Source organism: Ostrinia nubilalis, chromosome 5 (assembly GCF_963855985.1).
Source record: "Ostrinia nubilalis chromosome 5, ilOstNubi1.1, whole genome shotgun sequence".
In the NCBI taxonomy this organism is placed as follows: Eukaryota; Metazoa; Arthropoda; class Insecta; order Lepidoptera; family Crambidae; genus Ostrinia; species Ostrinia nubilalis.
In genome coordinates, this window is record NC_087092.1 from 6,862,080 (window position 1) to 6,880,290 (window position 18,211).

Consider the following 18,211-nt stretch of genomic DNA (forward strand, 5'->3'; position numbering starts at 1 on the left):
TTACTTAATACATAAAATATGGCGGTTTGGTACCTGTACCTACCGATCTAATAAGTTTGTACTTACTTATTTTTATTCAAGATTTTAGGGTAGGTAATGTAAACTGAGTGAGATCCAAGCTTCCGATGATTTTTTGATGTAGTTCGCTGAAAATAATAAGTTTTCTACCTAGTTCGGTTCTAACAAAGGTTCTCTGTGGTATTAACTCCTACCTAGGTAGGTATGTACCTCAGTACGGTTAGCACGAAAAACTTTCGAGTTCGAATCGTTTGCGTATTCGAATCGCCATCAAAAGATGAAGATCAAAACATGAGAAATGGTTGCACGAAACTTATTTTGAGAATCAAAACTGTCACGTTATCGTTTAATGCGAAGATTGAGTACCTATCGAATTTTGTCGAATACGCAAACGATACGAAGACGAAAGTTGTTCATGCTAGAGGTACAGTACCTACTTTGAGAACCGTTTATGTAAGTAGGCACCTATAACTAATAATATGCATGAGTGCGTTTTACCATATTTATTTTCCATTGTGTCTGCTCTGGAGCTATGGAATCGCTAATATAAAAATAAAGTAAAAACCTTGAAACCATTCTACAAGTATTTGTGAAGTAGCGACATCTATTGAGGTTTATGTAATCTAGATTATTTCTACTTCGTTCTAAAAGTTATTTCTACTGTGTCGAGATGGCGCTATGCTACGAACTAACTTTGAAAACATTTCTCCAGTATGAAAATGTAGGTAGTGTTGAATTAGTAGCAATTAGTAGGGTAGGTAGTAGGTACCTACTTAGTATGCGGCTTCAAATTCAAATTATTTATTGCATGTCACATGGCTTACATATGTAAAGTTAAAAATGACATACCTAGATAGTTCTCAAATAAGTAACGTAGCAGAACCGGATTAATTGAACCAAAAAGTTATATCCCATCAAAAACAATACTTGTCAAAAAAACCAAGTCTCGCAACTCAGTTGTTCTACGGTAAAAAGTTGTGAGATCCATGTAATACCAAGTCCAGGCCAGGAAATCTTTAACGTTTTACATAAATTATTGACTTGGCCATCGCACTAAATAATTTAATTTACACGTGTTTTCATGCGATGGCCAAGTCAATATATTTATGTAAAACGTTAAAGATTTCCTGGCCTGGACTTGGTATTACATGGATCTCACAACTTTTTACCGTAGAACAACTGAGTTGCGAGACTTGGTTTTTTTGACAAGTATTGTTTTTGATGGGATCTCATTTCTTTTTGTATTTTGTAGACAGCAGTTATGTATCTAGAAAACTGGACCGAAATTGAAAAATTTTACTCGACTTGGCGGTTGCACTACCGTGCCCCCAAATATCATTTCTTTTTGTATTTTGTAGACAGCAGTTATGTATCTAGAAAACTGGACCGAAATTTAAAAATTTTACTCGACTTGGCGGTTGCACTACCGTGCCCCCAAATATTTTAGTTTTTCCTTGATTCATACACCAAACACTACTTATATTCCAAATTTGAAGCTTCTAGGTCTGCTAGAAGTGCCTTAGAGTTTTGATGATCGGTGAGTCAGTGAGTCAGTGAGTCAGTCAGTGAGTGACAAAATTAAGTAACTTTGACCCGTTATAATTCTTAAACTACTGGTTCAAATTGAATGAAATTTTAAATATACCGTGTCTTTACAATGCCTGCATAGCTAATGAAAATTCAGCCTTCTAGTTTTATCCACAACGAAGTTACAGGCGGTCGAAAATGGCCTGAATTGCTTCGAGAAAAGGATGGTACGGCCGTGCCGCTATTTTGCTCGACTTGGTGGGGGCACTGCCGTGCCCCCAGATCAAACATGTATTACTATGCAAGAGGCACAAAAAGTTACAGCAGCATATACATATACCCTGTATATGTATATGCCTAAGACTCCCCTCCCCTGACAAAGACTAAACTAGGATACAACCTCTATTTTACTTATTTTAGTACCCGGTCGAAACGTCAGGCAAATACAGGTCATCATCATCATCATCATTTCAGCCACAGGACGTCCACAGTCACTGCTGAACATAGGCCTCCCCCAATGACTTCCACATCGCACGGTTGGTAGCGACCTGCATCCAGCGCCTTCCTGCTACCTTTATCAGGTCGTCGGTCCACCCTGTAGGTGGACGTCCCACGCTGCGTTTTCCGGTACGCGGCTTCCATTCCAGAACCTTGCTGCCCCATCGGCCGTCAGTTCTGCGTTCTATGTGCCCTGCCCACTGCCACTTCAGCTTGCTAATCCGTCGGGCTATGTCAGCGATATGTCAAATACAGGTAATACTTATTTCATTATTACCTATCCCCGTATCGCGTTAAAACGTGTTTAAATTAATTCAATTATGCAACGCGAAAGTTTAAAATTAATACATACTTATACACTTACAAATTACATACTCAATATTAGTAGGTACCTAATAGATAACATTACCTAAGCACATCCTTTCTCTGCACGAAATGTATCACCTTTCAAGTAGATTATTATTAATTATTGTATGTAACTAATTTAATATATAATACTGAAAATATCCAGTGATGAGCAGCTCTGACGTAATCAAACCAGGTCACCAGTCAAACATATAACTCGGTAAGCAATAAATCCTCAAATATGTAATACCTATTAATAAGTATTTTAAACAATTGGAGTTACAAATTGGAACTAAATTGATTGGCAGTTACCAATTAGGTTACAATGCAATAAGTACCTACTGTAATTTCCGCAATTTGAATGAAAACGTAACTATTAGATAAGTAGGTACGAACATGCTCAAATGTCAGTTTTTTCAATCATTAGATTAAAAATAATAAATTTAAATACTTAGGTCTTCGGCCGGATAATCACTTTCTATCGTGATGCATACCTACCTTCCTAGTTCCTACAGGCCAAAAGCTCCGTTGTCAGTAAAAAAGTTTGAGTTTATTATTGAATTCAGTGTTAATCGTCATTCGTCGCTTTGTAAAAACTCAAATTAAGTATAACCTGTGGTATAACATAGGTAAGTAAGTAAGAAGAAGGAAGACCAGGGTCGTGGCATTATCTACTGAGATGCTCATGCTACGACACCATGCTGAGTGGATACCTTTTCAGTATCATTACCTAAGTACTCATTAAATAATGTTAAGTATTGTAAGTGTATTGTCGATGATACTGAATAAACATTTTTTCTTTCTTACTTCTAATTTATTATTTAAAAAAATCTAAAATAGGAAGGCACGTACTTACTTACTTAACTAAAGTTACATACTTACATAATCAATAAAAATATCAATTGCAAAAAGTACCTAATTAATTTGATATTTGTAAGTAGGAAGGTACCTACATAACAATTACGAGTATTAGGTCGGACTATAATTACGTCGTATCTCTGTCAGTTCGATCTATATCAAGACGCTGAACACGTTACTTTATCTGCTAATCTAAAAACTTTCTAATTAATAGAAAAGTTGAAAAATGTCTGTTTTGGTGTAAAAAGTCAAGAACCTTGGGTCCGCATCGCCCATCCGCGTCGATTGCAAAAACAGCGCGTCCTAATCGTCTTTTTTCTATCACAACAAATCCCGCGGCGAGTCTGCGAGCGAGCAAATAACTTTTCTTAGTGAATTACCGGAGGTTGGCGGTTTCCCCGGTCCCCTACGCGCCCTCCCGCCATTTCTCCCTCTGTGGAGCGTCATTCAGTCATTTCGCGAAGCTCACGGTGCTTCCAAACGCTCAGTTTGGCGGGCTTCGTGTACCCAACTGGCCGTGTTCCGAACGCAGTGTGAACTCCACGCGAGTCCTGACCGCATCTTTACTAAGTTTATGTGTAAAACGTGAATAATGACAATAAAATCAAGCATCGTTTTGCGGTGGTTCGCCATCGTCAATGTTCTATTGGTAAGACGTTATTATTTTAAAATGTTTTATTTAATAAATAAACGTGTAAAATGTTACTTATAATTCAATAAATGTGATAAACTTTTAAATTAATTGAATTAAATTTAAAAACAATTACGACGTCGTTTTTCACGTGCGTATTGTAGTTGCGGATGCGAGTATAAACAAACAAACAGTTTGTCCTTTCATATTCGTGTTCTTTAGCAATAAATATAAAAACTTTTTATCTATAAACTGCAGTGATATTATAAATAATAGCGGTCCGTAAAGCAAAGCTAATAAAAGTTGTTTATTGGTCTTTAATAGCAAAATATTGTCTGCAAGATACTTAGTTATATCCAATTTATAAAATAGTTAATTATTTTTTATGTAACTTAAGAAATCTTTTTTCTATTTACGCATCAATCGTAATAAACTAATTTTGAAATAGGAAAAAATAATTAAAGTAGGTAATAATGTATTGAAATCAATACAATTTGTACAATTAATACAATACTGAAATCCTAAAATGATTAAAATAATAATGAAAATCTATTTGCATGAATGCGTAGCTGACCTAGTAACTCAATTAGTAAGGTTACACAAACTAAACTGAAGTTAATTAAATTTTTGTTGTGATTAATTTAAGTACTGCTTAAGTTGTAGCTAGCTGCTAATAATTTAATAAGTAAGAAATTATTAGGTACCTACGTTCTAGTTTGTTATCAAACATTAAGCTACTAACGTCACAAAAACTGGTGTCAAGCTCTATGAGCCGTCGTAGGTAGGTGTCTGACATGCCTCATATTAAACACAGAATGATACCTAATTTAATTTAGGTTAATCAGCTTGATTTGAGACTAATATCCAAACGACACCAGAGACAAATAAATACACAAAGTTATTTCATACTATGCATGGTCCAACTAGGAATCGAACCCCATACCACTATAGTCAAAAATCCAATTCCAACCGCTAATCCACCGAGGCGTAATTTTGATGCTAAAGGTAGAGAGATGAGCTAAATGCAATATCTAAGATGATTTATTGCAGCCGACCAAACCGTTTAAACCATAATAATAATTAACATACGATAATATCGCTCTACATAACTGTATTCATCTATTAACCATTGCAACACCGTGCATCCGAATGATCCATTCACCAAAATTAATTAAAGAATAAGAGCCTGAAATCATTTATTTATATTAACGTAACTAAAAAGGTACTTACAAGCAAAAAAAGTAAACAATTACACAAAAACAACTGATTGTAAGAAAGTTATTTCATAATCCAAATAGTAACAGGAAGTGAAACTAACTGAAATTCAGGACAAACTATATATTCTAGCAGCAGACAGTACCTAATTTGAAATTCCATCACAAATGAAACGCGTAAAAGTAAGTACTTGTTATTTATTTTTCATAAATATACAATCAGTTATAATAAGGGTGCCTTTCAAGTACTTAATGAGTCTCGATTTCGAATAAATAATTCAAAATAAAGTTAATGAGAATGAAGTAATAACTAAGTACCTATTAATCAGATGTTCATGATAACAGTCAATAATCGTGCGTAAAAAATATTGGCTATTGTCATTATTTTGTTTACAGTTTAAACTTTTCTCAAATTACGCTACAATTTCAGTTCGATTCAGAACATCTTCTCAAATTAACGTAATAGGTCCGATTTCGAACGAGCGGTTTATTACCTGAAATAAAAGATAACGTGAACTGTAAGCTTATTCTAAGAAATTCTGCTTTGTAGTTTTAAACACTTGACGAACGAAAGCATCTTGGTAAGCATTTCTTTATTCTAAGCGCAAATGATAAATAAAACTTAATAAAGTTAACTTAGACATAGAGCTATTAAATCTCCGTCAGAATAAGACGTCGATGTCATTTACCGTGTAAAGATCCCGCGATCGATTTAATGGCGCAAAAAAAAGATTCAAATCTGGACAGATAAAGATTTAGAGCTTATTAAATCTCTAGAATTGAGCCGTCACTGTGTAGAGTTCCCGCGATCAATTATTTTTACACTTAAATTAACGAAAATCCTTTCTAAAATGTATTTTGTACTATACTAAATGTTCAAATTAACTTTATTCTAAGCTCAAAAGAAGATAAAACTTTCTGAACTTAATTTTGATTTAGAGCAAGAAATCTCAAATCTCCAGAATAGAGCCGTCATCGTGTAGAGAAGACCAACTATCCGCGATCGTAAAATTGACGATTGATCGAAACTTATTGATTTTTCTTACCAAATGCGTTGAAACGTGAACAAGTGAAGTGGCGGGAAGCATTTGCGGCTCGGCTCATATCAGAGCATGCATGCGAAGGGCGTGGATGCACGCCGTACCGCTATACGCTTGCCGTATCAATTACCAGCTCCGCTCGACTCCAGTGCACCCAATTACTAGCTCTGGTTCACATGATTCCTATTCATAACGCCGAGATTGTAGAGGATTTGGAATCGGCACGTCATTTGGTCGTTTTAACGGCAAAAAACGATTTTGAAATTCTCGTGTTCCACATCGGACGGTTTATGAGAAACAGCGAAAGCGAAAACCGAAATAAAGTTAGAGTTTGCCTGAAAGTGTGGTCTTTAGGTCACAACTTTAGTGTGATTACTTCTGGTAAAGATTGTGACCTCATCTAACACAATTTTCAACCCACTGGATAGAAGAAGAAAACTGAACTTGTGTAAAATACGAAACCATACGGAGAACCCCTAATGGTGTGGGGGCACGTCACGTCAAAGGGTTCGATTTGCGACTGTATTACCTAATTTAGCGAAATAGCTTAGATACTAAATAATACTGCGTTTATTACCTGATTGTGAAAATTTTCTGATGATGTAATAAAAGTAAAACCCACATAGTATTTTCTTATGCATTTACAAGTAATATCAGAGTTATATAAATGCAGTACAATTTTAACCGTTTCAGAAATATCTGATGTATCTTGTTCTTATACATAAAGCACGACACACGAGCTAATGATCCATCTGACGGAATGTGGCTATCTTTGATGGACATTCGTAACATCTAGAAAAAACCGAGACATTCTTGTTAACCGTAGTTTTTCCTAAACTTAAGATCTCTATCGCCTAAAAGGATTTTTTTGTCATATATGACTAGCTACACTAGGTGCCTAATTTACTATCCTACTTGAATATAGGAAGTTGTTTACATCAAAAAAAAGTTTACACACACGCCTATTAATCAAAATATACTGAAGTGTTAATAAGCAATTACGGGTACATACGTTAAAGCGAACATTCAAAGTTATTGGATTCAAGTATTTTTTCAGTTAGAGAATCTGTTTGTGCGTGAAATTACAAACAATAAGAACGTTATTTGTTTACTTGTCGTTGTCCAACTTGTATGTTCCTAATTATACTTTGTTTTGACATCCCCAACGAGCCGGTAAGAGTGATCACGCACTGCATCCGAATTCGAGAATGTAGGTACATGTAGCAGTAATTTGTAAATTTTGTAATAATGTAGAGTTTTCTTTTTCATAGATTCGGATCGGATGCAATGTGTAATATCTCTTACTGTAAGATCGATAAATCATAAAATATAGGTTTCAGAATTTTATAGTTATTAAAACTTTTTTTAGCGATTAGAGTCGCTTCTCAAACTAAATTATAAACAAATAATTAGGCAGTTCGATTTTTTCAAGTTGTTTATTTATAATTTCGAATTTTAGTCAGTAAGTAAGCATAAACTCGTTATCTTTATAAAAAATGAAAGTATGTAACACAACACGCAAACAAAACGTTTTTTTTAACTTAGAACTCTCCTTTTTACTGATGGAAGCCTCTACTTCCAATACACAATACTCTTGATCTACTCGTATCATCATGATTATTTACGATTGTAATTATATCACGCAAAAGCATAATACATCTTCCTGGAACTTTGGAATACCGCGACCATGCACTAGTTTTCAATTATTCTGAACTCACCTACTTGTACTCACAGATTACACCTGCTACTCGGTCGCACTAGCAACGCACGTTCATAGAGTGCCACCGGCCCCCGATTCACGGAATTTTGATTAAAGTTGCATAACGATGGTCGCAGCGGAGGCTGGTCGGGCCGCGTGGGAATCCTCTCCAGCGCAATTAGGGGCCACTGGGAGTAAGGGCGATTACTACTCGCTGGTTTTATTGTGACGCTCTTTGTCGATGTTAGGTTTTGTACACACGAAAGCACGAAGGTCGCAGTCAGTTTTATGGCTGCAGTGATATCACAGCAGAAAGTAGAGTTTATAGCAAGAGAGTCAGTGAGATGCAGGCCAAAAGTTTGCTTGCTGTGGTTAGTAAAATAAGGAAACTCTCATGCAGAACTGGAAATCTCTTCACCTGTTGTCCTTGTCTATTTTTTATATTTTCTGCATTGCCATATTACACCTGACGCAAAGGCACAGAAAGCTGAAACTAACTTTAGAGTCATCAGGGTCATTTCCATTTAATTTTACACTTGAATAGCTAATTCTTAATTTACATGTAATTGAAATAACGAATCCCGAAGGTTTTAACAACAAAACCGCATGTCTCTACATTGCAATCCGACTTCATAGATCCCTTGCGACCATTTGACAAACCAAAAGCTCTTTGCCATTTGCCGCAATGTGGACAAACCTTTATAAACCTAGTAAGTATAAACTATAGTCTACCAGTGTCGCTGACCACGTGCGGGGATATTTTTATTTAAACGAGATAATCATGATAACCGTTTAATGTCGGTAGGGGTGATATAGGAGCTGAGTGCTCATGCGATAAATAGGTTGTTTACTAATTGTTATGCAAATTCAATTGCAGATTTTTTCACGACATTTATGTACATTCGTTGAGAAAATGCATAAATCAGAACAGTTTTTTCCTAGACACATAATGCGACGTAATTTTCTTGCTTATGTATTTTATTTGAAGAAAAATGTACTTACGACTATTATGCTGGTAAGTTACACTTACAAGGTTGTATAAAATACAGCTATTTGTCTTTTTGATCGAACTCTGTCTTTTTGTCGCGCTTAAGCTGGGTTACTCCATCTTACTTTAACTTTGACAAACGTCAAAAATCTGTCAAATTCCATACAAATAACATCTGTTATCGTTATAGTTACGGTCAAAATTAGGTGGTGCAACTCAGCCTTAAAATCTAATACTATATCATGTGAATCAACTAAAATATTTTTTCTATAACAGATCGAGCGTATCGAAACTCATTAGTTAGCTCAATGCAAACAAATCACGACACCACTGGGTGAGAAAGTGATTTGCAAATAACATAGAGTATCATGTATGTTGGCGCGTCTCAGTCAACGACCCGCACCAATTACGGTTGCATAATGGACCATTTTTTCTGAGTTCGGAATTGGTTTTTTAGTAGCGCTAACAATTTTGTAATGGACGTAGTGCCTATTAGTTTGTATGTACATAGATCGTTTAATTGATAAATAACTGGCGTCGTCCGTAGTAGCTTCTTCGGTTTTTTTGTGATTGAAAAGTTAGTAGTAAATCACTGGTGGAAATGTACCGCGACAATTAGTTTGCCGTGTAATTAAGTGGTTGATGAGACGGGAATGTCTTTAGTAGTGATCATTGTAAAAAAAACACAAGATGGCCAATCACAACCTTAAATTACTTTGTTTATACGTGTTTTGTTCTGTACTAGTACATACTTCTACTAAATGCCAATCAAATCGCATACCTATATTAAAAAAAACACTCCAGACACCTCTTCAAAATATTCTTAAGTCACAATAAAGAATTATATTTTCAATACACGAAGTTAAGTATATCTTTTTGATCAAGAACATAAACTTTTAAGAGCCACTTACGCCGTTATTAATTTTATTGTAAAAAATAATAATCATAATGTCCACTTGACATATTATTCGCCAGTAGGATATTTTAAACTGCACGATGAGACGTTTACCTACTTAAACTTTTTTGCTTATTTTAAAGATATCAATCGATTAATTGGAAATTGTGATAAGAATCTGGCGTTCGAAGACGAATGTCAAATACGTACAAGTGGTCTACATTAACAAAGTTAGGAGTTCTTTGAGTGGTAAATAAATAAGTACCTAATCTTATTATCAGATATGATCTGGCAGAACGTGCACACAATGGTTTTAAATTAAAGCCAATTTAAATGGGAGTAACTAGTTTTTTGCACGAATGTGCCATCACAATGGCTATCTCACCTGAATTAGAATTGGCAGACTCTAATCACAGCATAATATAAAGCTGTTATCTTAACTAATTTATCGTAAAGTCAAGATTTGATAGCTTACAATATCATTGTAGCGTGTTAACTAAACCAATTGGTGCGCTAAAAGTGTTTTAATCATATCAGTGATAAGAAACGCCAATGAAGCCAATTGTGCCAATCATACGATTACCGATGGGTTTTATTGATAGTTAAAGATATGGATGAGCTTGAGCATACAGGTTTAAAAAAAATGCTTACATTTTAGGTCATCATGAAATCGGTAATCTTATACGGTGACTAGGAAATCTAGTAGAAAACTCTAAAAATATTATAAAATTAAGTATATCTTTACATTATAAGGGAAGAACCATCAAAGGACAATGTCCGTTCTCCATACATTGTTCGCCGTTAGATCAACAGTGCCGAAATAATACTTTCTAGGTTCTAAATGACACAAATCTTTATGTAAGAACAATTATTCCTGGCGGACCAATTCTATAAACTTATTGATAGCAATATTGTTATCATAACCTCTTACTTACTAGTATTGTATTATATTATTTTATACACATCGATTTGGGAGATGTTCTGTATTGTAGTTGTCGCAGCCAAATTGTATTATAATATTGGACGGGTTTTGGAAATAGCTCGGCGTTCCACTTTTATGATTTACTTACTTACATTTTGCACGTAAATAAATAACATGAATCCTATGTTTACTTTTCACTCTTGACATTTAACACGTGACTTACCAAACTAACTATCTCCATGGTTACCGTCTTAGTCTATGCATGACTAGGGATTGAACAACTTTTAATTGAATATTATTAACAATTCTCGATAATTATTATCGATTGAAAAATATTCGGTATTTGAATCGAAAGATATATTCAATTTTATCAATATCAAAATATTCAATTTTAATAATAAAATAAATATTATTTACTACCACCTATGAAATGTTCTAAAAATTGCCTGGAGCGCTCCCCCAATCCTGGGTTTTCCCTTTCCAAGCTGAGAGGATATCATTTTGGTTCTATCGATACATTATAAAGGTATAGCCTGACCAGGAACATAAAAACCCTCGCCATGTTGCGGAAAACTAATGGTACTAATTTCTTTTAATGGCAACAGTAACTGAAAACTTCATTGGCATGTCACCTTGCATGTCAGTCTATTGCTGTCAAAGTGTAAACAAACTTTATTTTAAATGTGCGCAATTGATTTTGTGAATTAAATTGCTAAAATCTTTTTATAGTCGTGAAAGAAAAGTGGTTCACAATGTGTTAAAGTATTTGTCGAAGAGAAATACTAAGGGTTCGGACAATATAGTTCCAAAATACTGGACTGTCCTGTCGATGACATTGACAGTGGGGCGCCACCGTCAATACCGAATCGCTGGTTCAGATTTTTGCCATGTTACAAACCATATAGTTGAACGATAGGAGCGCCCCCCTGTCATTGAGTTTGGTGGGACAGTTCAGCGTGGGTCATCTATATTTTCATTGAATAATTTTTCCGACAAGGGTGTCAAATTGACTGACATGTTTATCGTATAGTACAGTCCACTATGAAAATTAGCTGTGGTTTGTTTCAACTACCTATTTTAAAGTTTTTTGTCACTTTCTAAGTGTTGAATTTTATGGAATTGGGAAAGAAGTACCGAGTTTCAAGCGTTCATGAGCAGACATTGCAGTTGAATATTCAAGTTCTGAATTTGATTATTGATGAATAATAAAATAAATCCTACTAGCTCGATTGATGTTTTCATTTAATTTATTTAAACCAGGTTACCTATAATAATATTTTTTCGTTAATTCATGAAAATATCAAATTAGCCCGTAATCCTAAATCCTGATACATAAAGTTAGCCTATTAATTTAACACAGGTACGACTGTACTCAGTGTTGCACTATCAAATGCAATTGACGCGCCTCTATGCCAGGGTTTTTATGTTCCTGGTCAGGCTATACTTAATATTTGAAATGTATTACCAATTTATTGTTATAAGCATTTTGAGCGAATAAAACTTTCAATTCTATTAGAACTTTAGACATTTCTCTCACTTTAAGCGGCATTGGATTTTTCATCGGATTTGAAACTGTAACAGATATATTAAAGATGATCCCATATTGTTGTCATTGTCTATATCAGTGTTATGATCACAATTCTTTTTATTTTATTCATGACCTTCGACCAGTTGGACACATTAGATAGCTTCTTGTAGTATCGTGCAATATATTTTTAACTTTTAATTAAAATCTAGTCACTGTAGCAATTTGGACGATTTATTTTATTTACAAGATCGGTATCTATTATATCGGTATATATATTGTCTATGATGACCGCAGTCAACATCACTATTACATGGATTCCTAACAATGAAGTTCGGCATTGCCTTGTGCCGATTTTACATAGATTTTATCGACACAAATTATGGAACTTCATAGGATATGGAGCAGGCCACGCCCTAAAATGTCCGGATGTCGTCATAGTATTATGGAATACATATAAAATACTTTTATTATTTCATTTTCTAATCCTCAAGTGTCCGTTACAATCTAATTAATATTTAAGTATTCAAAAAGTAAGAGATTAATTTTGATACTTTACTGCTGTGCCCAGGAATCTAAGGCGGTTTCTGACAATGTCCTTTACGACTTACTTATACGGTGTCATTTGCGTGCTTATCAGTTTGTTACGGAAAATCTTTATAGCTAAGTAGTTCCGACCAAAGATCGTCGTAAAATATAATTAACTGGAGCATAAATATGAAAAATTCATTTTAAATGCTATATCTTTCTACAAGAATCTCTGAGTATACTTACCAAACCTTAACTTTGATAGACCGTCATTTAACCGTGACTTGTTACGTTCTCTTACCTAATCCATTCAGTTACCTTTGATGAAACAGAAAAACAAAGTTTCTTTTCTTTTTCTCATATTAATACAGGCAGTAATGACACGGTGGCAAAAATGAAAATAAACAAGCATTAATTCCAAAGTGTCTATTTGTAAGCAAATTAGTGTCATCATTTGCAAAAAGTAAGGCACCTTCTTATTACGATTGGGGCCACTGAGATTTAAAGTAACGATCGAGTGATAGGCTGCTCTGCCCATAATATAATTCCTGAGGTTTCATTTCAGGGTATGTACGGTATCTGACATATCCCGTATAAGATTGCTATCTTATCTGATGATGACGAGGTCAGACATTTCGTTGTAAGGCTTAGCCGTACCTGCTACAGCACCGAGTTAAGTATTATCACTGAGATACGAGTACCTACTTTCGAGAAAAGTTTTGATTACACTTAAGCTGAGTTGCACGGTTACACCACCTAACTTTGACCGTAACTTTAACGATAACCGGTGTTTTTTGTATGAAGTTTGACAGATTTTTGACGTTTGTCATTGTTAAAGTAAGATGGTGCAACCCAGCCTTAGACTTTTTTGAAATACTTCGTCTTACAAATGTAGAGCTGTTCTTCGTCCTTAAGTTTTACCTTCAATTAGTTTTTTTTTACCTTTACGATTATTTTAGAGCAGTCTTAACATTTGTTTGAACTCTGATTTTATTTTTTAGTGTAAGAATTTCCTTGATAATTTAGCAATAGGTACTATGGAAATATTCTACACAATATAATACTTATCCAAGTACAATATTGAATTTCTGGCAATGCTTAATTATTGAAACGTAATATTTGTACCTCAAGTTGAATGTAATAAATAAGTCTCATTAACTCGTGTTACTTGTTAACTCTCCGCGCTACCTAAATTATTTATTTGATATATTTGAGCAGTCGATTTATACCTATTTTCTTGAAATACTATTGCGGCTTAATAAGACCTCAAGCTGAGCAAATGTTACGAATCGGAGTAATATTTGACTGCACCGCTAATTTTGATACCGTCTGAGTCTGTCTTAACTCGACTCTATTATTTATTAAATCGACTGATATATTTGTTTTTATTGCTTTGAATTAATTTGCAAGTAATTTTATTTTTATTTATTTATAGAAGCAATAAATTAAAAATTACAACCGGCAACTTGTAGTTAGGCAGAACTCGTATGCATATAAGGTCATTTCTCATAAATTCCGATGATAATGTATGGCAGGTTTCATTCTACTTGTCGTACTATAAAATATTAACGTTCCTTGTACGTAATGACGTAGATTATGTAATAATAGAGTTCATTTTACAAGCGAATTCGAATTGCAGTTAGGTAAGGATGCAGGTTGAATGAGCTGGTCAGTGCAGGTACCGTTGCATCGCCGTCAATGGCTGGTTCTGTGCCTACGACCCTGTGTGCCCTATCGATCCATATAAGTGCAGCCAGAGCCTCCAGACATACACGGAATATTCACCACGACAGGTAGATTACTAGCCATTTCAATTTATTAACTCAACCATTTAATATTAGATGTTATCAACTTCAAGAAGACTCTACAGGTATGGTACAAAACGATGCTAGCAAAATACACAAAAATTACAACTATTTATAATATCCATACATATTTATGACACAATTTGTAATTGTAATGCTCATTATATTCTTGATAACATTTTTTTATTCTATTTATTCAATAAACGAGTCGAGAATGCTTTAGGTGCGCGATCAACTAATACGCTAAGCGATAGTATCAAAATGGAATGTAATAAGCAATGTTGACTAATTGCTGAGCGCCAGAATAATTTCAGTGCAAAAAACAAAAGTTAGAAGCCGAATTTTTTTTGTGAGAGGCTATGCTTAATTCAATTAAGTGAGCATTAAGAATGACAGGTGGTGTCAACAGGCGAAAGAAAAAACCGCGCTGACCGACGTCTGCGCACGGCGAGCCATATCCGTCGGATCAGCTGGCTGACCCACTCACCCATTTGAAAACAACGCTAATCAGGATAGCTGTAATTAATTAACACACTTATGCCAACACAAAAGAATTTAAGCACTCGCAAAAAATAACCGGTAACATTTAAACTTTTTTGACACCGTTATTGTTGTGAATAACTAAAATTACTTTCTCGTAATTTCAGATAGTAGAGATAGACTCTGACAGACTGACATGCGTGAATGAATCTCACAATCCATGAACTTGTTTTACAATCAAAGGAAAATAAACGTTGACACGGATGCACCGCGGGGGTCCGGTCGTGACACCAACGAAATGTTGAAGAAATTACCCGACGCGACGCAAAGAAATTAACTTTATTAAATTTATTTTCTTCAAAATTGATTTTCCTTTTACGTTGAATTTACAGTGATCGGCCTGAACACTTTTTGTTGTGTAATATGCGGTTAAGTATAGACTTCGCGAAATTGATTTCTCTTATAATAGTTTGGGTAGACAACGATTTGATTTTTTGCTTTCGTTTAATGCCGTAGGTTTAGTGAATTATTTACTGACCTAACCCAGAAACGTCAAACTTCTAAGATGGAATCAAGCTACTCAAAAAGTTCTCTCATTCCCAGAAATCAATGTAGTATGCGTTCCGCAATGGTCAGCACCCTCGGAGGGTGGGTCCACCCCCGCTCTATAAATCACTGTCCGATATACGGCTTTTCTATAATAATTGTAATCCACCGGTTACCCCACTGCGTGGAAATTAATTCAAAGTGGTGGTTTTGTCGTTCGTGTTAGTGGGACAAACAAGTTTTGATATGAAGAGGGTAGACGTACGAATGTCACGCATTTGTCGACTTGTACGTAGCTACATGCGTGACTACAAATGTTTTACATTTGTAACTTACATTAATTGCAATCAATTCAAATTGACGTGTATTATGATTATTTATTATTATAACAAGACGTACGTTAATTTTAAGGAAAGAAGGCTGTGACAGTGAATATAATAAAATGCTTAAGAATTAAAACACTTATTCCAGAATTTAACCCTAAGATAGATTTTGGTTTCTTGAGTTATCGTATTCGACCTTGGTCATAAACGTATCAAGAGTCTACATATACAATCGTGTATGTCGGAAAATTACAGACAGCCGCCCTATAACGCGGTATTAGCGCTAATTAATACCCAATTATGGACTCAGGTCGGGAGGGAAAGAAGATTAGGTACTCTCAGCAGACAGGGGAGCCACAGGGTCATGTTTGACCACACCAATACCTAAATATAGCATAATCCTTACGACGAAGTCGGGTAGGTGTTGCAAAAAAAACCGTACAAGTTGTTGACAGACATTTCGTACCAAGTTCGTTTGTTATTATGCCTTAGGGTGGATTCGACCGATTTCCGATTCGACGATTCAGAAAAAATCGTCAGTTTTGACATACTGAACCATACTGAAACTGTCGATGTGCCAGTTGTACCAGGAGTTATTCTCGGATAAAAGTTTGGTCGAATCGGGCCTTAAGTAATAGAATTGCATTTTATTTTTTCACTTAATACTTTAGAAGAGGGAAATAACATCGGTCGTGTCACTAAAAATACTTAATCCCACTAATAAAAGAAGGTGAATCATATCTACTATAAGCTACTTATATGTATTTTTTCTCTTTCGTCCCTAATATCGATATAAAAATTCTATTAAAGGTGCAGACAGGGGAGGTTGAGGGTCACGCTTTTCCATACTAATACCTAAGTAGAGCTCATAATCCTAAGGGCACTCCACCCTAATCTTTGTGACATGTTTATTTAGGTTGTGGGAAGTGATGGGACCGAATTTTACCGAATGTTGCTTCGCGAGTTTTCTTAACTTGTTTTGGTTTTCCCGGCAGTTTCCGTTAAAATGTTTTTATAATAATTTTGGTAACTAATAACGACGAAACACACAAATCGCAGTAATTAAAAATATCATTAACTTCTTCTATTACCAGTATACAGGAGTTAATCGTAATTTAGCTCTACAATTTCGAAAATGTACAAGAACTGAAATTGATTGAAACAAAAACCAACGTTCTTAATAATTAATTACAACAGTTATCTTTAATTCTATTATTAAATCGTGATATCTAATATTTATGGCTCCAATTGAAATTGAGAGCTGTTTTTAAATGTTTTTCCATATTACAAAGTTATTAACTCAAGTGTTTTTACAAAACGTGCCGGCGCGGAAGACAAGGCACCGAGACTGTTTTATGAAGAGTTGCGCTAGGCCTCAGAAACGCATATGCCGTAAAAAGTGGTTAATAATCTACCTATATCATTATGTGCTTCAACGGTTTTGTTTTTCTCCGTTATTGTACGACTTAATTAGTTAGGAAATAGTGTCTTTTATGCGTTAGCAAGAAAGTAATAAAATTACGTTTTAATTATCTGTACTAAACTCTAAAAAGAGTGATTGTAGAGACTTTCATTTCAAAGGCTACAAAAAATATAAACAGAGCCTCATACAGGATCAGTGCCGTTTCAAATGTAGTTATTGTTCAGTTGTTTATTTGAATTGAGAACTTAATATTTTTTTCCCAAACTAAATTCTACAGCTGCGATAATGATATTACCTTCCTACTATTTTTTCTCCGTTTGACGTAGCTACTGAACGCAATAATTAATTTTACCTTTTCTTCTGTACGCAGTCCAATATAACAGAGAGATCTTGTTAACTGGCTGACTCTACTAACTGGAAAACGTTTTCCACCCGCACGAATTTGGGGGCGCAGCTAGTTAAAAATAATTGTAAAACTCGTGATGAAGCTGAAAGGAAAGTGAAAGCTAACATTGTTAGAGTCCTTTTGAAAAGCTGTTTACAACTGCTCCTGTGGGTTATTTGAAATAAGTTGATCCGGGGAATGTCTAGACGATGTTCGGAGGGTGCCTGCCCCCGGGAGATAGCAATATTGCAAACCAATAAAATCATATTCAATCTATTTCTGAATTGCGTCGTAACTTTCTTTGTAGCGATTGACGATAAAATGAGTTATAGGATAGGTATTTGCGTAGCTGAATTCGTGCGATGCGATTTTGTTTTGTCGATGTTTTGACCATTTGATAACGTTGATGACAATGATAGAGAAAAGAAAACAGTTGACGGAAAAGCGCACAATGCTTCATTTCAAGCAGTTTACTCCCGATAAGTGGATGGAAAGTTATAATAATTTTTCGAAAATAGTCCATTTGATGGACCACCGTCGCGCGACCGAGTAACAATGATG

The 18,211-nt window shown here is 35.0% G+C and overlaps 1 protein-coding gene across 2 annotated transcripts in view; it reads left to right on the forward strand.

Moving 5' to 3' along the window:
* Window positions 1–3,705: 3,705 nt before the first annotated feature.
* Window positions 3,706–18,211, forward strand: part of LOC135071732 (uncharacterized) — a 50,152-nt gene continuing 35,646 nt past the window's right edge. The window contains exon 1 of one of the 2 annotated variants that reach the window (XM_063965513.1): window positions 3,706–3,895. In XM_063965513.1, the coding sequence (XP_063821583.1) occupies window positions 3,839–3,895 (57 nt within the window). In that variant the 5' untranslated portion in view covers window positions 3,706–3,838. The remainder of the gene's footprint in view (window positions 3,896–18,211) is intronic. The other variant, XM_063965512.1, reaches the window with a different exon arrangement.